The 24,286-nt window shown below is 46.3% G+C and overlaps 1 protein-coding gene across 3 annotated transcripts in view; it reads right to left on the reverse strand.

Annotated features, from left to right (window-relative positions):
• Positions 1 to 24,286, reverse strand: part of znf423 (zinc finger protein 423) — a 136,533-nt gene that overhangs the window by 12,597 nt on the left and 99,650 nt on the right. For all 3 annotated transcript variants that reach the window (XM_084932663.1, XM_084932662.1, XM_084932661.1), the window contains 2 exons: positions 3,393 to 3,524; positions 87 to 202 (listed from right to left, as the gene is read on the reverse strand). In XM_084932663.1, coding sequence (XP_084788789.1) covers positions 87 to 202; positions 3,393 to 3,524 — 248 coding nt within the window. The remainder of the gene's footprint in view (positions 1 to 86; positions 203 to 3,392; positions 3,525 to 24,286) is intronic.

A 24,286-nucleotide genomic window follows, 5' to 3' on the forward strand; every position in this document is an offset into this window, starting at 1 on the left:
CACTATTCTAATAATTTACCTGGAACAGTACACAGATGGGAAAATTAGGTCAATGTCAACACAGAGACAGAACGAGGGTGTCCTACCTGTAGTTCTGTCTGGAAAAAGAACTTCTGTGGACACTGGGAACAGTCGTAGATCTTGTCTTCCTGACCGTGGACGGCAAAAATGTGTTGCTGGAGCTTGTTGGCCTGCACAAACACTGAGAGAAGAAGAAACACAGAACAGGTTACACAGTGTTTATTAGATGAGGTCCTCGTGTGTGAATCGATTCTAGAGGCTTCCTCGGTTCTGTCTGACCGGGTGGGGGACGGAGCAGTCGGCCTGCACCTGAAGGATAGAGAGCAGTCCTCTGAGGACGCCAACGCGCACATCCTGGACAGAGACGACAGACTAGAGCGAAAGACGTTGTTCCCTAATCATGGGATTTTTGGGGAGCCGAGCCGTTTTGTGTAAGTGCTGACCTGACTGTCATGTATTTGGCTCCAACTGTTTTGCTTCTATTAAGGACGTCAAGGACAGCCCAGCCTCTCGCTGATGCCGAAGACACTCGCTGAGTTTGGCAGACGGTATAAAAAAGAGTCAGTGGAAGGATAAACTTCAAAGCTGTTGTAATATGTGCTCGTCTCTCTTCAGGTTATTACATAATAAATGTACATGCTGCCCATCACCTGAGGCAGTTATTTCTGCACGACAGTTAACCTTGTTTGTTCGTGTTTTTCGTGATGTTCACATCTGGGCTTATGTGGAATTTCATGTTGCCTTGACTGATGAGAGCTTTAGATGAGAAAGGACCCACAGGTGGTCTCATGCAAAGGCTTCCCACCAGCCATGATGCATCTCAACTAGGGCTGGGCCATATCATACCGTTCACGGTAATACCGGTATAATTTTGGGCAACGATAAGAAAATGAAATATGGCGATAGAATATGGGTAAAACGCGCATGCGCAGTGCCTTTGTTTTCATACGCACACGTCGGAAAAAGCATGGCGGCGAAAGCAGATCGTTGAATGAAACGATGAACCTGAACTGGTTTGTAAAAATCCAGCTTCAGTGGTGGAACTGGTTTAGCTTTCGTCCGTCAGATACACAACAAAGAACTATTTTTGGTAGCGCATGCTAGCGGGCCGTCGTTATTACCGTGTTTTTGGAAAATACGGCACACTTAAAATCAATCCTTTGATTTTTCTGAAAGTCGACAGAGCCCCTTATAATCCCGTGGGCCTTATGTATGAACTCTGGTTGTGTTTACTGACCTCGAAACGATTTTATGTGCACGGCGCTCGAAAATCTGTCAAATGTTTCAGTGCGACTTTGCTAAGCTACGAAGCCGCACCGCTCGATGGATTGTCGGAGCATTACGGCTATCGTAGGCGGAGCCTCGCGGAGTGATACGTACTGTGCTTCAATATAATATTACCGTATTGTGTGTGTATAAGCTCTTTTTAAGTTTTGTGGATGTTATACATGGTTATGCTGAGGATATGTCGGCCAGTTTCCACTGGAAATGCCTTTTGGTTAAACTGTCAGCGAGGAATTAGCACTGTTATATAAAAATGTAACTTAAATATAAAAAGTTATATAAAATGTAACAGTGCAAACAAACAGCTGCTTGTTTAAGTGAAAATACATTGATGGGTTTTTTTTTTTGCACTAATAAAGTTGTGGAGTTGTAAAGTATTTTGTCTCGTGTCAATTATATCGTCAGTTATATCGTTATCACAAATTTTCAAATGTATATGGTGATAAATATTTTTGGTCATATCGCCCTGCTCTCAATCATCCAGGTGAGTAAATCCCAAAAGGTTGATCGAATTCATCTGGACGTAGCGTTTTGAGTGTCACTCGACAGGTGACCAACATGTCCTTACAAACAGCACATGTGCACAGTGATTCAGCGAGTTTCAGTCATTGTGCACATCTGCTGTTTAAAAGGAAATGTTGGTCATCTGGATGATGACGAAACGTTTCTCCCACTGGTAACGTCCGGATGAACAGGATCATCCTTTTACGATTCCCATCAGTCAGTTAGCGTATGCAACCAAACAGAAGTCCAGCTGCCTTCTAATTAACTGGTTAGGATTAACCAGTGATTACTGGGACTCAAAGATATCTCACCACTGATGGCAGTGACCTGAAGGGGAAGTCCAGCTACGTGTGGCCAAGGGTAAGGTGTCAAATTCAGGTTGTATTACTAAACTTTACACGTCGGCCTAGTCGTGACTCAGGGCACTCAAAGTTGTCCTACATGTTGTTTTGGGAGAGTAAGAATTAAAACTGACACTTAGCATACACTATAAATACCCCCCCACCCCCACCACAGTCAAATACATCCAAAGCCAATGAAGGTTGACTGGAAAGGAGGGAAGATATAAGCAGGAGAAGGAACGAGAGAAAACAGGAAGCGCTGTCCTCAGAGACCGTGTGCTATTTATCAATAAATTATCTCTCCTTTTTTTAACTTCTGCGCCGTCTCACACACTTTTTTCCTTCTTTCTCTTCCCTTTGTTTCAGTAAACTTTTGGTTTTCGCTGTGAGTGTGTATGTGTTGAATTATTAAGCCTCCCCACAGGAGTGGTGCCCATCTTACTAATTCATAAGCCACCAAGGAATAGAGTTAAAGTTTAAAGCGTTTGTGTGTACCTGGGGGGTAGGCACACAACACAAGACAAACTCAACAACCGAGAGAGGGAAAGAGAGCAACGGAGAGCCAGGCACAGAGAGGGATGGAACGAGAAGAAGCAAAAGCAAAGGTGCTGACTTAGTTTCTCCTAAAATAGGTGCTGAATGAGAGTGTGAACACCGCAGGCCTAATGTGGTCATCCAGCATTTTGTTTCTGCCCTCCAGTGTATTGCAAAGGCTGAAAGTGCTCCATATTAGACCGGTTTGGAGACATTACTGTGTTCACATCTGCACACACGCACTTCTGGTAGGGGCTTCTTTAGCTGCGGCGCCCTGCTGCGGGATCACTCCCACAGTTTGAAATGTTAAAACAATGAATATTGCAAAATCTGAAATGCCAAAGCCGTTCCAGCACATTTACTGAACGCGACGCAGAGAGAGACAGCTCTGAGCCGCAGCAGGTACAGCAGCTGATAAGGATGATTCAAGTGCAGATATTAACTTTACCAGGCTGAGCACACCCCTTTGGCTTTGAGACGGTTTTATTTAGCACACAATAAAACACAAAACAGCGAGGACATTTTTCTTTTCGCCATCGCTGATGACGAAGCACAGCTGTAGATCTTCACCAACACGAAGAACAACAGTCACCTGTCCTGTACGTCATCAAACTGATGACGTTTAAAATCAAAGCAGACTTTGGACACGAGAAAAGGACTCGTCTGTGCTCTCGTCCTTGAAGGTAAATGTGTGAGTTTGCCTCTCACCTGTGAAGCAGACGGGACACTTGAAGGTACCTCCCATGCCTTCGAAGCTGTGCTCTATCAGGTGGCAAAGCAGCTTGGCAGGTGAATCAAACATCTGGTTACACAGCTTGCACTCATGATTGATGCCTTCCTCTGCAAATAGGAGACAGACACGCGTGTGGAGGCCGGATTAGACAACATAACACGGGAACACATGACATGATATCAGAATATTAATACAACATGCACGGTGGATGTTTTCTGTGTGCTCTGTCAGATATGCACACGCTGGCTTTAGACTGTTTACCATTCCAGTATTTATAACAAGGAATTTTAAAAGCAATTTCTTAAGTAATATCAGCGAGTGAGGCTGTAGTTTGAGCAGAATTGAAAGGACAATGTACGGAAGACTGAACTGAGAGACATTATCCTGCTCACGCTCCGAGAAGAACCCAAATCTTTCCCAGCTGGTAATTGCCTGTCTTCCCCATCGGGTTTGGGGATGATCTACCCCTCCTACAGCTATCCCTTGCCTCCCTCTGTCCTCATTATCTGTCCTTCCCCACCGCAGTCACTCATCCATCCCTCACTTCACCCATTCCTTCCTCTGTGTCCCCCTTCGTCTCTCTTGGTCCATCACTCTCTGATTAATTGGTACGGCTTCCAATTCGCACTCCTCGCTCCGTGCGACTTATTTTCACGTACAGTATTCGGATTTCCTGTGTAAGACTTGGTCACGCCTTACATTTTGTATCAAATTCAAATTAAGATTGATCAGTTTGTGACAGCCGCTAACTGTGCTCCATAGCTCATCACAGGCCGCAGGCCTGAAACAGCAGCACTGTGATGAGAGATAAGGAGCTCGCTGCGTAAACATAAAGAGTTCTGAACAGAGATTAAATGTAAATATCATCGAGCTTTATCACACGAGCAGACGTCATCAGCCTTCGTCCTCTCTAAGGGATTATAGCAGTGTTACTGCGTCTATTTTAAGATGGCGTGAGTGACATCACAACACCCACGGTGAAAGGTGGGCGTGCACCCCTTGACGATCAGGTCTCCTGCCCGTTGTCCTTATCACCATTGTACCACACAGGACAGACGCCCCAGTCGCCCACACACACACAAGCACACCAGAGGCCCGCACTGCCCGGAGACATCAGATGGCGTCTTCTGTGGGCCAATCTGTGACCTCCTGAGGAGCTGCACGCACGTACACACAAACATGCGAACGCACAGAGAGCGCGATCTGTGTCTTTTCCCTCGTTTGTCACTTATCTCGTGTCCTGTAAGTGCAAACGTCCACACACACACACCGACACGGCAAAAGGGTCTGTGGAAGTTCAGCGTCAGAGCTGCAGGGGATCGCAAGGTTAATAACGTCTTCAATCACACATCCATGACACCCACACTGACTAATACACACAAACATGCACACACAGATTCCTATCTCTCTGTGCCTCAAAGGCCGACACAAGGGTGCCCTAATCCCGTCTCAATAGCCACGGGGGAGAGTGTGTGTGTGTGTGTGTGTGTGTGTGTGTGTGTGCCACATGGGCTTATGTGAATGAGATGGTATGCTCCGTGGACCCCAAACATCCCCGTTCCCCCGCACACACACAAACCTCAAAGGCTGCTGGGTTGTGTGGGGCGCCAGAGTGTCCGAGACACACTGAGACAGATAGAGGTTCATTATCATTTACTAGGAGATTGAACCAGCAGGAGAGCGTCACATGGAGCGAGGCGCACAGAGAGAGAGAGGCGTGTGCGGCTCTACCAGCTGAATCAATCGTCACATTTCACATTTTCATTATTTCCTTAAAAGTACGCCTTTATTTAACAATGCATCATTTCAGCTGTACAGAAGGTGATACGGAGGCAGAGGGCCAACGCTGTAAGTAATGCCTACGCGTCAGTGAGCTCAGCATGTGCGCGCTTGTGTGCATGTGCATTGGGGGGCTCTGTCGAAGCCACTTTAAAGCTCGTGTCCTCAGTGGGGGCAAAGCTCTCTTCAGAAGTCGCCTCGCACTCTCCCACGCTGCCAGGATCAGAGGGAGCGGTCAAACATCAGCCACCCTCTCATGTACACAATGATGAGTCCAACATCAGTGCTGCTCCAGGTTATTGTGCACGGGACACAGTTGTTGCAGTTACACAAACACACATCGTTGCACTAATCAAGCAAAGTCGTTATGTTTCTGTCGAGTTGACAGTTGGGTGGGGAATTTCTTTTTAATCTAAGGCATCAACCAGGGTTGTAAAACGCATTATTCCTTCATGATGTGATCATCTTCTTTTCTGTATCTAGCCAATAACGTTCGTATTTTATCAGCCGGCAAAGAGTAAAAAGGACTTTTTGATTCAATAAGCACAGATGACGTCAACAAAAACAGAATTACAACAGAAACCTTTGAAGCTAATTATTGGTCAATCAAAAAAAAGGGGCCAAAAAATACGAAACTAGAGAAAGAGAGGGCGGCAAAACGCACAAAGAGAGAGAGAACTGAGGGGAAACAGTGAGGTGCAGAGAGATAATTGGGCTGTCCGGCACAAGGGCATGGAGAGAGGCCTCCATCGCCCGTGTGTGTCCCATGAAAGAGTTCTCTTTTCTGACAAATACATTGTTTTGATCAGTGTGTGTGTGGGGACCACTGTCTCTGTGTGCTGTCCCCCTCTGAGACACAGTCCGTGTGTGAGCGTGTGTGTGTGTACGTGACCCATAGTGAGATGACAGAGTCATAGAGCATCCTGCCGCTACGCTTTGTCTCACAGAGTGCATTTGATCCACCACCGCACACACACACACACACACAGACACACAACCCTGGGAGGCCTGTGCTGGGACAGAGAACACAGGGGAGAGAGGGATGAGAGGGAGAGAGGCAGGGTGAAGGTTAGGACTCTGAGTTTGTTACCACCCAACACAAAATTAACTTTTTTCTGCTTTTTAAATGCACATCAAAGCAAATCTATGCTTTCAAATGTAAACCACAGTTATTGGTGGAACATTTCGTTTTAATCGTACTCTTTAAATAAATGTCATGCTGCTATACTGTCATTTAGAAATGTGCGTTGTCTAACATATATTCTGCCATGTGTCAGGAGCTCTGTCTCCTGTCTGTAATCGTACATTTATCTAACAGCATTCGATTAGCATATCAGACAGACCAAGGACAGAAAGAAGCACAGCTACAGTGTGATCATACACGAGACAACGCTGGACCCGCGCACACAACAGTTTCGCCTCAAAGAGGAAATATTAGCAAGCGAGCAAACAGTGTGAGGACAGAATTGAGTGCAGTATGTGTGGATGGGCAGAAGGCAGCAACAAGGAGGGACACAAGTCCAAACTGCAGCCACACTCATCATTACAATTCCTCCAACACAACCTCCCCACTGCTCGTGTTCTCCCTCAGTCTCATTGTGTTGTTACCCACCTCTCTCTCTCTCGCTCTCTGCTAATTGACGAGAGGAGAAGGACCAGGTGGCATCATACCCGTCACACACACACACACACACACACACATAAATGAGCTCCTTGGTTTGTGTTGGGGTGACTCCCTAAGGCGCTGCCTCTCCTCTTACATGCCGCACACATCTACGTGCATACACAAATATCTTAACCCTTCCTTAGTCTCGGCTGGGGACTCCTGTGGGTGCCCGGCCCCCACACGTCCTAACCTCGCACCTTCCCCTCCCTCTCTCTGTGAATAGCTGCTGGGGGCCTCTGGGGTATCTACCTTCCATTACTGGCCTTCCCCGTTCCTGTCAACCCCCCCATCCCCAAACTATATGAATGTGGATGTGTGTGTGTGAGAGCAGTAAAATGCGTGTGTGTGTTTGGTCCCTGGTGGTGTAAAGGCCGTAAACCAAGCCAGGCGACTGATGGGGAGGCAGCAAGAGAGAGGCAGCGAGATAAAGGGGAGAAGGAGGAAAGTGAAGGAAGGCTGTGTGGAGGAAAGGAGAGATGACGGGACGGACGGGGATAGAGCAACAGAGGCGTCGGGAGAAAGAAGAGAGCAGTGGACGGAAGGAGGAGGAGGAGGAGTATGCACCTCTCTGGGGGGCTCGCTCAAGGTGTGTTTCCATGGCAACCAGGGGCAGGGGGGGCGATGCGCGGGGTGTGAGCTTGACCCATTGGTAGTGTGGGGGCTGGAGAATACACACATGCACACACACTCGTAGAAACACACAACCTGCTGCAGTGCTGGAGGGGTCCCAAGAGTGCCCCCACCTTTACTCACCCTCTCTCTCATACACACAAACACACACACAGAGGAAGAATGCTGCAGTGCTGAGGTCCCGCGAGTACACAACACCCACACACAGTCTCCCTCCCTCCCTCCCTCCCTCCCTCCTCTCATCTTCCATTTTCCCTGTTTCCATCACTCTCTCTGTGAGGTAACTGTTAATATTTTCATCATTTGTTTACTCCTCATCTGACTCTGTGGATTTTTTACATACCGCTGAATGAAGATGGGATGCTGAGCTACAACGCCCGATCTGTCCATTTAAACACATCCAGTCTGCCTTCAAACGTTTAAAGGCACAATCTCTCACAAACGCGTGATGGAGACTGTAAAAGTGCCCGGTGCAGTGTCTGCGCGCCTTTGGTTTGTTGGGCTTCCTAGTCCCTGTTCATCAAAGCCAAGCTGCTCCTGAAAGGTTAAAGTTCAGACAACGAGTAGCACAAACCACCCGCCATAATGCACACACACACACACACGTCTGGTTTGCTATCCTCGTGGGGTCCTCCCATTGACATAAAGCTTTCCCTAGCCCCTTACCCTAACCATCAAAAATGAGTGCCTAACCCTCACCCAATTGTAATCCTGACACTAAAACCACATTTGAGTGTGAAAACTGTCTTCAACCCCGTGGGGACCTGAAGGTTGGTCCCCACCAAGATAGGGAAACCGGTGTACACACACACACAGTAGCCTGTTAGCCTAATGCAGATACATCATGATTTGGTTATTACCTTTCAGTTCTATGGGCTCATTCATGGTGTCTGCATGTGTACTGAGGGGTTGACGGTGACAGTGGGCTGTGGGCAGAAACACTCAACTCTCACCTTTTTGACAGACACACAAAGAGGAAACAAAAGAAAGGAGTGATGCTCTTTAAGTGCAATATGGGCCCAACTTTGGGCTTTTTTGGAAGTAAGGGCGCACTGGAATTTATGAATTACTCCTCTTTTTACGAGAGTTAATGTCTAAAGGGAGAAACGAGCTCTCACTTTCAGCAGAAACAGGTAACAGCTCAACGCTTTACATCAGACAAAGATGAATGAATGGTTATCCTCGTCCCTCCTTCTGCTCCTTCGCTCGGGACACGGTCAGACCCCGCGATCACCATTTTCAGCAAAAACACTCGTTCTCACACATTAATACACAAACACAAGCAGACAGACGTATTATTGGCAGACGAGAGCAGCATATGGCGATGACCAGTTTGTGCACAAATTGAGCATATTTGTGTAGTGCAAAAGTGCATGTGTCTCTTGGAAGGAGACTGTGTGCATAATGTGCGTGTGTGTGTTTGTGTATAGCAGCTTGGATTTTCCCTATCAGATTACATAACAGTAGGAAGCTGGAGCGCTCGGTCCTGCCGAAGCCAAGAGCCTTCTCGCTAACACACACTCGCATGTGCGTAGATTTCCACAGACACGCACACAGATCGTACGTCGCCGCCGTCTCACTGGTTGTGGGTTATTAAGGGATACAGTTACATTATGAACGCATGACTTTATTAGCGTCTGCTAAGCTGCGCTCATATGTTTTTGTAGCAATAAGAAAATGAAAGGTTTTTGTACTCGTGAAAAACGTGATTTTTTTACTGAATGAATTTTTAAAAGTTGTCTGTTTCGCGTCATAAAAGGTCTCAAATATTTGAATCTTAATGCTTAAAATAAAAGTAAAGGAATGCAAAGAAGTCAGTGACACCAGCTGCACTACGAGATGCACGTCGCACTGAAGCAGCGTTTCTTTGTTGCTCGTGAGAGGAGATGTTAAAGCAGCGCTTTGATACTGAAACCCTGCACGGAGTTACAGACACGCCAGCAGACGACGCTCAGTGTCATCTGGAGAGCACTTGACTGTAACAACAAGCAGCTGACATGTAAGTCTTTGTATTAGCATATGTAATTAGACTTTAATTAATATTCAGGAGAGGTGCACACATCATCGCTCCGGCCTTGGAATCATTGCTCAGGACTTTCACAGGAAAACAGGGAATTACCGCTTTCTCCAATAAGCACACAGAAAGCTAGTAACACACACACGCACACACACTCACGCACACGCACACACACTCACGCACACGCACTCACGCACACACCTCTTTTTAGCTCGTTAGCAGGGATGAGAGTAATGAATGCAGAGTATATTTGTGTTTAGAATCTTAATTGAAAGCTTGAAAGTGGCCAAGAGGGAATAAGCCTAATCACTGTGTGTGAATAAACCATCAACACACACACACGCACAGACACACACACGCCTGCCACTCCCTTGGACAACATTTAAAACTGAAGTACCTGTCATTCTCCAGTCGTCCATTCTACCCTCACTCCTCCTGCTTTTTCCACGCTCACTCTGTTCTCCCATCTGTTTACATATGTAAAACACAACTACAGCCCCCTGGATGCACATCGTCAGTGTGTGTGTGTGTTAATCTGTTTGCGTTTTGATGCTAGTTAAAGCTATAGCAGACATCCACAAGGACTTATAAAGGAGTTTATGGTGGGTTAGGGCACGTCCTTAATTAATTACTGGTATTTTTATTTTTACTACAGGTGTTTTATATTCAGTCACAGCCTTTGCTGGGAATATTGTGAGCGTGTGATCCACATCTCATGGAAAAGAATCCATTTACAGCACGCAGGCAAAGTGAGTGACCTGTGAGAAAGGCCGGCTGATGGGTCGGACCGCACAGCGCGGGTCTCAGGAAATATCTGAAAGGCACGTTTAGATTAGAAAACACACACACACACAATCATCAGTCTTCACAGGTTAAAAAGCATGTCTGTATCCAAGGCTAATCACCAAGGCAACTGTAATCAAGGCTCTGATCTAGTTGTCAAGGTGATGGAGAGAGGGTCACCCCTGACCGTCTTTGCTTTTCTCTGAATGACTCTGTTTTTCAAACTGCTATTGATTTATATAGACACGGATATTACAGTTTAAAATCCACGGCTGTGCGTATGTTACGCAGAGAGAGAGACGACAACGCCACAACGACGCAAAATGACGGCAAGTGCGATGGTTAAAAATTCAATAATCGCCCATTTTTGGGGGGAAATCTAAAAGAAATGCGTGTATGTGTGACTGTGTTTACCTACCCACATCTAATCCTATCCTGCTGTTTAGTGGTGTGTGTGTGTGTGTGTTTCTTTAATCTGTGCTCCCAGGGGAAGTCAGGGGGAGCTAGTAGGCTTATCCTCGCTGCATCTCTGCATCCAAATACCACTAAAAAGCTCAACTCCATTCCACAACAACTAAATTAACACACACTCACTTACACACAAATACACACACTCACACAGAACAGCAGAAGAAAGCCTGCGAGACATACTTAGTATTCCTTTAACCAAGACTCCCCCCTACATGCACCTCCTCTGCACACATGCTGAATGTGATGTTTAATAACGCAGTTATTACAGGAATCGAACTGAGAGCTGTACAACAAAACAAGTCAAACTTTCACACAGAATATCAGCGTCCATGACTGCTGTGGATCGTCCACACGTGATTTTTACTGTAAAAAAACTGACAGAGAAAGGAGAAAGAAGAAGGAGGAGGAGGAGAGGAGCCAATAAGAGCTCACAGCAGGATGCTAATAATGCAGCTCCAGCTGTTCCAGTTAACCTGCAAACTGCCCATCTGGACCCAGAGAGGCAGACAGGAAACGGTACGGAGACACACACTGATGTATGGTGAGACACAGGCAGAGAGTGCAGGGCCAGTCTGTGAGATATCAAACAAAAAACTGAAAAATACAGGCTTCTCACAAGGATGTGGTTTTTATGCCGTTTTATATTAAAACACAATCACTGAGTGATGGAAAAGACTGAAGAGGACGGAGGCAGAGGGAGAGCGAGCCGCTACATCATCAGCTGTACGGGGCTGGACGAGCGGGCGTGGACACAGGAACACAAACACGCACCGTAAGAGTGACCTTGGTCTCGCCTATCTGTCCTCGCCCCCTGCCCTGGCCAGCTAAATCCCCCACCGAGCCACCCTGCCTGTCTCTTTTACACACACAATCACACACACACACCACAGTGCCATACTCGGTCGTGCCAAACTGAACCACGCTGTGCTTACAGGAAAAAAAATAAAAATAAAACAGAGACAGACTTGAAGATGGAGGAGAGCGAGGCTAAAGAGTAGAAAAGAAAAGGAGAGTGATGGAGTCCAGCTTTCTTTATTATTGATTCCAAAAACTCTCACACACCAAAATACGCTCAACTTTAACACAAGACGCGCAGCCAGCCAACTCTAACCTTCCCTAAAGCACAAATGCATCGCCCACACACACACGCACACATAGCATGCTAATGAAGACACTAAATCACTACCAGGTCATGTGTGGAAAAGCCTGCCAGATACCTGCATCCATGGCTAGAGACCTCCCTCAGCCACACACTGTGTGTGTGTGTGTGAGAGTGTGTGTGTGTGTGAGTGTGTGTGTGAGTGTGTGTGTGGGTGTGTGGGTGGTTGAGCAGCAGAGATTGAGGATGCCTGTTGGCTGTAAACATGACTGGTACTCGAAAACAGAGCAAACACTGAAGAGGCAGAGAAACTACTAAACAGCAGCACGAACCGTGGAAGGCGAGCTGCGGATGGACAAGGAAGGAAGGAAGGAAGGAAGGAAGTCAGAGTGGGTCGAAGAAGGAGAACGACGCTCATCTTTTTCCTTTTGCACTTGTATTTCTTACTTTGAGGCAAAATGATCAAACCCCAGTGGTTCGCACCCAGGAGGTTTGTTCATTGTTCACCAGTAATTCATAACACAGAAGGCTTCATCTTTGGCACAGCTCAGTGTAGCAGCAGCTCTACAGCCTTCATCCTACACCGCTAACATGAAAGCTCTGTACTGCTGCCGGTGCCTCGATGCGTATCGGTGTGTACCCAAGCTCCCCAAGAACAGCTAATCAAGGCAACGCTTTAGTGAAAAGACGTCTCCAGCTGGGTGGATCAGGTAATGATCACCTTACCAGAAGCACAATCACCCCTGAATCATCAGGATCAGCATGGTCACCTCTATAAAGGAACAAGCAGGTGAGTGGCTGCCTGCTCTGAGCGAGCGAGGCTGCGTGACCTTGTGAGATTAAGCAGCAGTGTAATCTGATTATGTCCAATTACTCTTGAGTTATTTTGTCTCCGAGGGCTACGGTATGGATAATAAAGAGACGCTGGGCTGATTTCCTGTCAGAGGCTTCGTTTGACGGCCAAGAATGACACAAAGAAAGAACAAATGTTTGTTAGTCGCTGTGCTGAGTCACCGAGATCAGGTGGAAACTCGCAGGTGAATTATTCATCGAAGGAACGGAGATGAGCCGTGACGCCGCACATCTACATCCGAGTTTAAAAATGACATCGTTCGAAAGCAGCGAATATCGTGGTGCCGGTCCGAGACTAAGGTTCTCTTTCTTTTACATCTTCACAACATCAGAGACGAGGCGGAGACGCCACAGAGAGCCAAACTGCTGTTACTGACCTACGAGCACAAGAAACAAGCGTGAGGAAGAGTTGAAGAACGTACCCACGCAACAGTGCAGACGAAACACTTCTTTATATGCATGAAGATATTTGGTGGATTTGTCTTCCTAATACACACACACACACACACACACACATATATATATATATATATATATATACACTATTATGATAGTGAACTCTAGTATAGCGTAAATAATCCTGTTAAATAATACAAATAATAACTTGTTTATGCTTTCAGACAGAAACACGAGCACAAACACACACTCCTCACTTCTGTCAGCCTCAAATACAAACAAATAAATAAATGAACACAATGTTATTAATTATTCTGAGGCAGGAATCAAATATAAATGTGTCTGGAGATTTGTGTGTGTGTGTGTGTACTTCTAAACAGACTCCCCAAAGATCAGCAGAGGCATACCAGCAGAGCAACAGACAGAAGAAACAATGCAGAAACATATCGAGAGGCAGATGTTGGCCACGTACGAAGGAAGGACGTATACATCGTCTGTGGGTGTTACTGCAGAAAATGGGATTTAAATAGCGTGTTCTCTGCAGCCCTTTGACAATGCAAAGGTCCACATCAGTCTGACAGCAGCTCTCTGTTCTGCACAAACAACACAGTAGATGTTCATGTCGAGCTTTAAGTCGCCGACAGCAGAAACTCAGATGTACAGCTAATAACCATAAAGAAAGCTGATCCAGGCTACGTGACGGCACAATCTGGATTAAAAATTCAGACACACACACAAGTGCTTAGCTAAAAACACTCTAGCAGTCTATTTAAGAGAGTTCACATGCAGAGCAGAGCCACTGCTGGGGCTCATCGGCTCTGCCTCTCAGTCACACAAACACAATATTCACAAACCCTCACATCGTCGCACGCATCCGACACGCTGCCGTTCCGCCTCTCTGTCGAGGCTTCGCGTTATATCGCTAATTACACTTGACACCGCTTCTTGTGCGTTTTATATGTGTGTGTCTACGATGTGTCCCCAGAGGCCCGAGGAGGGAAAGTGAGGTTCAAAGACCCCCCGCCACAAAGCTAAATCAATATTAATACATGCTCACGCACGTGCGTGCTCACACACTTCCAACAAAGAGATGTCAGCGCGGTGGTTAGAGGGCATTGTTTCACCGTCTCTGCGGTGCTCTCCTTGCTTCTATTGCACCGTCTCTTCATCGCTCTCTCTCCTCTTTGGATGCAGCAGAGCTACACGATAGATGCTGCTCCCATCAGCTCAGTGTTTTGTAGAGAAAACAAACAGACACCTTCCTGGAAGTGACGGGTAAGAAGTACAGGAACACTTGGCAGAAACTGATGCGTCTCCCAACCTCGGCATGCTCGTCTAGCTTCTTAGAGGCGCACTCGCAGGCCTACATTGGAATTTTATCCTGTTATGTAGAAGCAAAAAAGCCATTTTGATAAAGCATCATCTACGGTGGGCTTAACTGCAAGGATCACATAAAAACGTGCATGAATAGAATCACCATTAATCTGTTTTTTTTTAAAGAAATAAAGAATAGGGCTGGGCCATATCATACCATATAATACCGGTATAATTTTGGGCAACGATAAGAAAATGAAATATCGCGATAGAATATGGGTAAAACGCGCATGCGCAATGCCTTTGTTTTCATACGCACACGTCGGAAAAAGCATGGCTGCGAAAGCAGATCGTTGAATGAAACAGATGAAGCAGAACTGGTTTGTAAAAATGCAGCTTCAGTGGTGGAACTGGTTTAGCTTTCGTCCGTCAGATACACAACAAAGAACTATTTTTGGTAGCGCATGCTAGCGGGCCGTCGTTATTACCGTGTTTTTGGAAAATACGACACTTAAAATCAATCCTTTGATTTTTCTGAAAGTCGACAGAGCCCCTTATAATCCCGTGTGCCTTATGTATGAACTCTGGTTGTGTTTACTGACCTCGAGACGATTTTATGTACACGGCACTCGAAAATCTGTCAAATGTTTCAGTACGACTTTGCTGAGCTACGAAGCCGCACCGCTTGATGGATTGTCGGAGCATTACGGCTGTCGTAGGCGGAGCCTCGCGGAGTGATACGTACTGTGCTTCAACATAATGTTACTGTATTGTGTGTGTATAACCTCTTTTTAAGTTTTGTGGATGTTATACATGGTTATGCTGAGGATGTGTCGGCCAGTTTCTACTGGAAATGCCTTTTGGTTAAACTGTCAGCGAGGAATTTGCACTGTTACATTTTTATATAACTTTATTGCACATAAACAGCTGCTTGTTTAAGTGAAAACACATTGATTGGTTTTTTGCACTAATGAAGTTGTGGAGTTGTAAAGTATTTTGTCTCACGTCAATTATATCGTCAGTTATATCGTTATCACAAATTTTCAAATGTATATGGTGATAAATATTTTTGGTCATATCGCCCTGCTCTAATAAAGAAAACAGTTTGCAGAATTCTCCCTCAGACTAAATCGGTCTTCTCTCTGGAAGTGTCCAGTGAGACTGTGGTGCTTCTAGAGCCATGCTTACAGAAAACGCTCCATTTGGAGCAACCGTCAAATCTATTTTTAATTAAAACTGTATTTATTAAATTGGTTAGATTGAAAAATACACCAATCAGGTTTGAAGTCCTCGCTCAGCGTGACTCGTCAGCCCCACAGCTGACACACTCGGGCTCAGTGTGCTTGATGGCCTGTGGGTTTGTTTTCACTCAACAATGCATAGGTGTTAGCGATTATGGGTCGATGTGAATTACACACGAACACTTGTTTGCATTAACTGGAGCGCACGCACACAGACACACACACGCAAAGTGAAAATAATTCTCTAATTTGTAGCTACACAACAGCTGGAGTTGGAGACGCATCGCCCAGCCTGTGTGGCTTTTACTAATTGCCTCTCCACCCAACCATGCTCGACCAAACATCGGCTCATGGCTGACTTCATAGAGGAGCCTCTGTGTGTGTGTGTGTGTGTCAGTATTTTAGCGTTGTGTGTTCTCTTTGTCCTTTGTCACTCAACGCTCATCAACATCAAAATAACATCTGTCAACTTCTGTACAAATACACCTGACAGTCACAGCTGATGCCTGAACAGACACACACACACACACACACTCCACGCCTCCAACTCGAAACAGTAAAAGCTCGTGATTTCACGACATGCGAGTGTGTGTTTGTTCATCTTACTGGAGCACATCTGGGTATATTGTGCTCGCTCTGCTCCAGATGTGTGTTTTTAACCACCACAGGCTACATCACACCTGGACACCACAGAGACTCTCGCACACAAACAGACACACACACAAAAAAAACAGAAAAAACTAATGACCCATGTCACCCATAAACAACCCAACCCAGGGTCTAAGCCTGTCTGAGAGCTAACAGAGGCTTGTCTGTAGAAAGCTCATGTCATTGCTTTCATTGCTACGCAGCTTTGCTGTGTCTCTTTCCCCACACAGAGGTGTGAAAGCAGAGGAGGCACTACCTGTGTGGCCCCAGGAAGGACCCTCCTAATGACTTAATTGAGCTAATTAACAATGATAAGACATCCAATCAGCACGCTGGCTTCCTGAAGGCTCTTGTTAGGAGCTAATTAAAGAACCAATCACAGCAGGAGAAGGGAAGGTGCTGTGTGACAGTAACAGGGTGAAAGTGTAGCTCATATTTTTATTAGGTCTAAAATTACAGGACACAGCAGACACTGGGAACCAGTGCTCACACTCGCTTATGATTTCAGCGCACGGTTTGTTCATGTTGTTGACTTTTGTAGTGAATTACCTTTAAAGCACCGACTTTTCCATTTATGAATAATTTAAAAAATGAATTCTTAGGATTCATATTTCCGTGTCCTCCTGTTTCTAATATCTAATTTGAACAGTCATGTTTATATTTATGTTGTATCACTAATTTCCTCCCACCATAGAAATACAATGCAGTGACTAACTCATGTAATCAGGTAACGGTGGCTCTTTCTTATCTATGACTCCCTCCTTTATACGTGTGCGACTCTTCTGCTGCTTCTACAACTCAAAATGTTGTCGTCACACGACGTGTGACTAACTGCAATAAAAATTACTTGTGGAACTCCTGCATTAACCCCCATCACGGTACACTCCCCATCGCCGTCGCTCCCTCCTCTTCTCCTCTTCCAGGGGTACTGTTCATGCAGTGTGGAGTCCTCTCTTCCTCTCTCTCAATCTGGGCTCCGTGCTGTGCCGGTTTAATTGCAACAGCACCCTCGTGTGCCAGTGTGTGTGTGTGTGTGTGTGTGTGTGAAGAGATGGAGAGACCTCCTCAGAGTGTTCAAGGATAAGCAGCAGGGTGTCAGGCCACCTTCCTCTCTCCTCTTCCACCCCGTTTTCCATTTCCTCTCCTCTCTTGCTTCACCTTCGTCTCCTTGTTTCCATCCAACTCATCTCTTGCTTACTTTCTCCTTGCCACCAGGCAACTGCAGGGACGGCTCCTCTCATCATCCCACCTCCTCTGCATTACTGCTGTCTCCTCTTCCTCCACCTAAATCTGCCCTCGTCGGCACTGACACATCACCACTGTATCTTTTCCTACTGACACCCATCTGTCCTCCATCCTCTGGTCTCTCTGTAACCTCCTCCCGGTTGTACCTCCCATGATGCCCAGGGAGACATGCTGTCAGGGCTCCCTGCTCCTCACTGCTCTCCTTAATCAGCTGTCAAATATCAAGCAATCTTGCCTTCGATCCCCCGGTGGAGCCCGACACCCCGACATGCATACACATGGACATATACAGTGTGGCTGCCTGGACAGAGCCACAGCCCAGAGGTCGGTGTTCGTGTCCGTGTGTGCGTCAATCGGCAGCATCCGAGTCCTGAAGGATAATGCTGGGAAGATATGTGGACATCACCATCCAGAGACAAAGGAAAGCACCTGAACACACACACACAGAGTTATGGATACCCCATCACTTACACACAGGTCATGATGATGGAGAGCTTGTCTGTTTCCCACCTAATGACAACAAAACACTCGCCCACTCCGTCGATCTGTCAGAGCTGTGTGTGTGTGTTTGGTCACGTCAATGAGTGCGTGTGTGGTTTATTAATTCATTTATTTCCTAATGTTGTGCAGCTAGGGAGAGAGAAACAAAGCTGAGAGGAGAGAGGGAGAGTGTTTGGATGAGAAGAGGAAATAGACAGAGAGATAATGATGGAGGGAGAAGAGAAAAGGATGGAGACAAAGCCGAGGCCGAGAGACGAACGGGTGGTCCAGAGCGGATGAAAGATTGAGGTAACGTTGTTTAATCACCTCAGCTTCTGCTGCTGATTCTAGACACACAACACACACTTGTCTTAATGATTAGTCATTAGCCAATGAACCCACTGGCAGACAGACAGGCAACAATAAATCTAACACAGCCATCATCGGTGTCTTGCAGGAAGCACGAGAAAACACAAACGCACGACCAAACACCGAGTTCTCATTTCTGTGATCTTGGACGGTCCACAGCAGATCTCAGCAGCAGCTGCTCGACACTCGAGCTGGAAAACCGACGGACACGTGATCCTAGAACAACGACGAGACGAACTCTGAAAGTTTTTCTGCATCGCGCGAGTCAACCAGGAGCCGTGTGTGGCACACGTTAGATATTGGGGAAAGAAAAACTTACACTCCACCCCCCACAATTTATTTATCAAGTCGCAACAAAAAAACAAGTATCCAAGTTAAACTTGAGTACAATAAGAGTCACCACAGTAGCTTCTCCCTGATTGTGCAAGGCCCAGCGGTGGGGTCCATCTCATGGTTTGAGACTAATGCATGTTCATTATGTCAGTATAACTTCTGCTTATTAGTCTAAACTTTGTTTGGATTGTCGGACAGAAAAAGTTTCCAGGACTTCTTCTGTCAGATAAACACACCAGCATCGATAACGGAAGCCATTTTTGCCAATATTCACGGTCACACTGATTTCATTACTTAATTCATTTTATTATAATGACTATCATGCCAATATCATTATCTTATTTATTTCTGACTTTAGTACTGCAGTGCATCACGTGCTAGTTCAAAGAAAACACACGCGTGTTGTTACTTTATCGTACCATGGGCCTGAACTTTAGCTTAGCAACACGGCTTTACGTGACTCGATGTCTAGCTCTCTCCATTGTCCTGTGACTAGACAGGGTTTCCAAGCCAGTGAAGCAGGGGCACGGTCCCAATGGCCCAGCCTCGCAGAGCAGCAACACACTTACAGTCATACACATACTGTATAATGTAGAAGAGGAACCCTGGAGCTCAGCAGGATAAATGGCAACCAGACGGCCAACGCGCGCACACACACACACACACACACACACACACACACACACACACGTGTGCCAACCCAGAAGAAGTGCCTGCACCACCCGTAACCTGATCTCCATCCACAGCTGCCCCAACATGTGACCAAACAACAGAAAGCAGAAGAAAAGTGAGACACGAATCACATGAAAAGAAACAACGACGGGGAGTAAAAGAAACAGTGAAACCAGAAGAAGAGAGGGACGAGCGCGAGGCAGCGGATTAAATGGGAGAACAGGGAGAGACAAAGGGGAGCGTGCGAGACAGAGAGGTGGTGCAGCAATGAAGGGGCCCCCAGGGGCCGGCGGTGTGGACCGGTCCATTCAAAACATAGCAGGGGGTGCATTCTTCCATCTCTCTCTCCCTGCCTGGCATTTGCCTCCAACTCCTCCGTCACACACCTTGCACACCAGGAGATCCGGACCAATAAATTGGGAAATATGTGTATATGTTTGTGTGAGAGACGGTTGGCTGCTTCCATATCGTGCAGTGTGCTGTTTGCGCTCTGTGCATGTAGATAAGTGTGATAACACACGTTTGTTGGTTTTCGGCTGCAGGTGAACTCTGGTGCAGATTGTGCACGCGCACACGTGCCCGTGCGCTTAGCCCCACGTAAGCTGGGTTATTCCTTATATGCGCCTTCTGGCAGGCTTTCGCCCTTTTGTGTGTGCAGTATAACTGTGCGGGTGTTTTTCCAAGGCAGGAGACAGAAAATCTGTTTAATCCACAGCAGCCCTGGACACACCAGCACAGCATGCTAACACAACCATAACACATGCGCAAACACACACCAGCGCTGTTGTGTCGGTGTGCGTGTAGCTTAGGGAGCTGCCTTGATACCACACATGGGTAATCCATCCACCACCTCACAGAGAGTGGGATGCAGCACGAGGGAAGGTAGGAAAGATGGATAAATGTTTGGGGAGAGGGATACGAGCTTGAAGAAGTGATGGAGACAGTAAGAGGGTGAAGCTTTCTCCCAACTCACATCTTATTTCTTTGTCTCGTAAAAGTTACCTGTTGTTTACAGCTTGTCTCAGTATAAGGAGAAGGATCCACAGGACTGAGCTCTTTGCAGAAAATAACTCCGTGTGCTCCTACATCAAATACATATTTACCATGTTATCTATGCAACGCATAATATATATAGCCTCTGTGTTATATTGGTGGGCGGAGCCTCTGTACTCTCAGTCATGTCAAAATGAGAAAACCACTTTAGTCTGAGCGCACCACTCCGGCCACGTGAGAGCATCCAGTGCTACAGCTGTACAGTCCTCTATGATTGGTACAGAATAACTAATTAAAGCAGATAACTAATGTGTGCAATATTTTCAAACTACATTTAACTGCCGAGTCCTGACTGATGCCTGCTGAGTCAAATGTTAAATGAAGGCTTGTTCAAAGCGACTCCATTCCTACATTGAAAGCAGAGTTACACCAAACGGCGTACAAAGAGATGATATGCAGCACGGCTCGAGAGCCAGATCGTATTTTATAATGGTGTGAGGACACAGTGTGCCCGTGGACTCCCTCTGCGTGCTTCCTGTCCTGATCCGTCTCTCCCCCCTTTTCTCAGTTTTCCCTTTAATTTAAACGCCCTTTTCCTTAGCTGGGAAACGGCACCTTTTTAAAAGGGCCAGATACAAAGACAAAGAAACGAATGACAAGCACGAGCGAAACGACAGAGGAAAGACATCCTAATGACCGGCTGACCCCTGATCTGTCAAAGCAAAAAAAGTGCAGGAATGAAAGCGTGTAGGAAGAAGTATGGCACAGTGAAAAGGACAGGAAAGGAGGACTGCGAGGAGGCGGAGGCAGATGTGATGGTTAGTGTGCATTTAACAATAACTGGGTGGAGAAGAAGGGAGGGGAGTTCGGGAAAAGTGAAAAATCCAAAATAAATCTGGAACAAAAGAGCAAAGGATGAAAAACGGTTTCAATCAGCTACTTAGTTTACTGAAATCAGTCTTCAGTTCAGCAGTTAAAAGGCTGACGCAGGGTTTGACGAGTATGAAAAAAGCGAGTCATACTATATACGAACATCAGCACGATGCAAAAATGTAAATGCGAATGTGATGAGAAAGACGAGAGGACGCCGCGTAAGAGGAAGGAGAGGCACATAAAACCATAATTTAACAAGAGAATAAATAGATGGAGAAGTAATGGAGGGAGGGAGGAAGGACCAGAGGGGGACCTGATGAAGGGACGATGCGGGGGACCGAGATCTAAGCCTTACCACTCCTCCCTACACTCCTACCTAGGAAAAGAGGGATTTGCTCTCCCTAGGAGGGATGGAGAGATGGAGGGAGGCGGGGGAGGAGAGACGAGGAGAACAGGAGGACCGCTGAGCGAGAGGGAGGGGGGTTATGGAGGGAGGATGGGGGATAAAGGCAAAACAGATCAAGAGGGAAAAAGAGGAAGATTTATCATAAAAATCATTCTCTGGAAAAAATCCCCACCATCCTCTCCCAGTGACCGATGCTCAGGAGACGGTTTTAATGCAAAGCCCAACATCGTTGGGTCCTCGCTCGCATAATGCAAAATCTGTTGTCCAGTCAAAACAACTGAACCCTGAGCCCATGTGGTTCCTGTCAGTAACATCAGAATCACACGTAAACTCTCCTGAGAATAATAAAGTCCTCGATCCCAGAAATCACCAGTAAACTGAAGGATTTGTTTCCCTCTCACTGCATGACATCTTTCCAAAGTGATGAAAACTACCTGACACTAAACTCGATGGGCTGTTTGCGATGCATCACACTGCTCGCATCCTTGCCTCCCGTATCCAGCGTGTGACGCATGGGTTCCAACGGGCTCCAAAGCAAACATTAACAAGCCGCACCCCGCTGCAGCGAGCGTGTCGACGAGACACAAAGCACACGCGTACATAATCCGACTCACTTTACCAGACAAAGATGGTTCTGAAATTTAAAACAAACCATGTACACATTTTGCACAAATTTCCTTAGGAAATCAGCGACGTGTGCTGTTGAAGGAACAGGTGAGGCCAGGTAAACTGGTCAAATATGAGGTAGCTGGGACTAACATGAACATCACACAGCACCTACTGTCCTTCTCGTTTTCCTCTAACACGCTGTCCATCTTTTTTCCCATTCCTTTCATTTAATCCAAATGTCTTTGGGAGATTTTGGATCCTTAGTTTTCTGAAGCTGCATCATTACAGGAAGCTTTGTGTATTTTTGCTGGAAATTTCTTTCAACCAGTTGTGCTTTTAAGTCCCGAGTGAACTTTGTCAGCAGACCTTTCAAACTTTAAGTTTGCAGTCTGTTGCTTTGTCTACTCTCCACGTGCGCAGACACGTTCCTTATGGGGAGATGATGCTGAAGTGCATTCTGGGAGAGGCTTGTTTATAATCCAGCAGCCGGCCTTCACAGCTGCCAGTCAGCTACCCAACACACACGTGCACACACACATACAGAAGAAGGACTCCGTGTGTGTTTGAAAGAGGGACCAGAGTCGTGCAGCGCACAACTCGAACAAAGATTTGACAAAAAACAGCCCCCCACCCCCACGTTTCTCGAGAAACATGTGAGAGTTTTTCCGATGCCCCGAGTGTCTCTCTATCCCTTCTCCCTCTCCCACTCTTGCTGTCGTTCCTTCCCAACTCAAAACTCAATTAGTAAATTAGTTCCAGCTCGCTAAGCGATAAACAGCAGCCTGGGAGCACGTAAACACACACTGCACACTCCATTAGGGCTCCACAAGCACCATATAACCCAAAAACCCTCAGTACACAGGTACACAAACTCACACACTCCCAAAGTAATTAATTTATCCACTCGCAAAGGAATCGACATGAACACAAAGCAGCACAATGCCCCCGTGTATGTGGTGCATTTGGCATTTACAGCAGACAAATCTCCACGTAACAGACACGTAGCGCAGGCCGGGGATCGCCGCTGACGTGTCGTGGAAAGAGAGCAAGGACGAGACAAGAGAAGACAGAGGCTGAAGAAATAACCATGGAGGAAGAGGCATTTAAAAAAAGCAAAGAAGAAGAAGCATCAGGTGCCTGCGACCCCCTCCCAGAGATGAGTGTTTGCAAATGTGTGCGTGCATTTGCATGCAGCCACACACACACAGCTCCAAAGTACAGCTGAGCTGGTTAAAAGCAAGCTTTCATGGCCTTTAAAAATTAAAACACACACTCGAGCTCAGTGGTGTATTTTGACAGTGTGTGATGACCGTGGGTAAAGCACTTAAGCTGCTGTAATTAGCCTGATCGCCGTGGCGACAGAAGATGCTTTCTTTCATCCCCTCACTTCAGAAACCGGCATGACACACCAAGACACACTGACACAAGAAACATGTGCACACATGACTGAAATGTCTGTTAAGCCCAAGTACAGACTCACTGGGGAGGGCACGTTACACACTTACATGCAAAAACTCATGCACGCACACGCACGCGCGCACACACACACACACACAGTATGTGGGGAAATCACAACAGTGACAAGCCGACAAAAAGCAGCTTGATCTTGGTTATATACCAAAAGTTGGCCGCGTAAAACTGAAATACACGCCTCTCTGTGTCTGCCACTGAAAGTCTCTTTGTCTGCCTCCCTCTGTGTGTGTGTGTGTGTGTGTGTGTAACTACTGGATTTAGACGTCTTTGATATGTTACAACTTTCTCAAAAATATTTTGAAGCTTATTAAGGAGAAGCAGTCATTGATCAGGGTGCACGTCAGTCAGAGAAGTTTGGGTATCTTTAAGCTAACTTGGTTAACGACGTTCTTCCAAACTGACACGTGTGGCTGACCTGTGAAATCTCGCACAAACACGATTTACATGGTGAATTAACAACACGTGACATCAATTAGTAAAATCTAGTAATGTGTGTTTGCATTTGAATCATTTTAAAGAT

Source organism: Perissodus microlepis, chromosome 7, assembly GCF_051167445.1.
Source record: "Perissodus microlepis isolate ML-2025 ecotype Zambia chromosome 7, ASM5116744v1, whole genome shotgun sequence".
NCBI lineage: Eukaryota > Metazoa > Chordata > Actinopteri > Cichliformes > Cichlidae > Perissodus > Perissodus microlepis.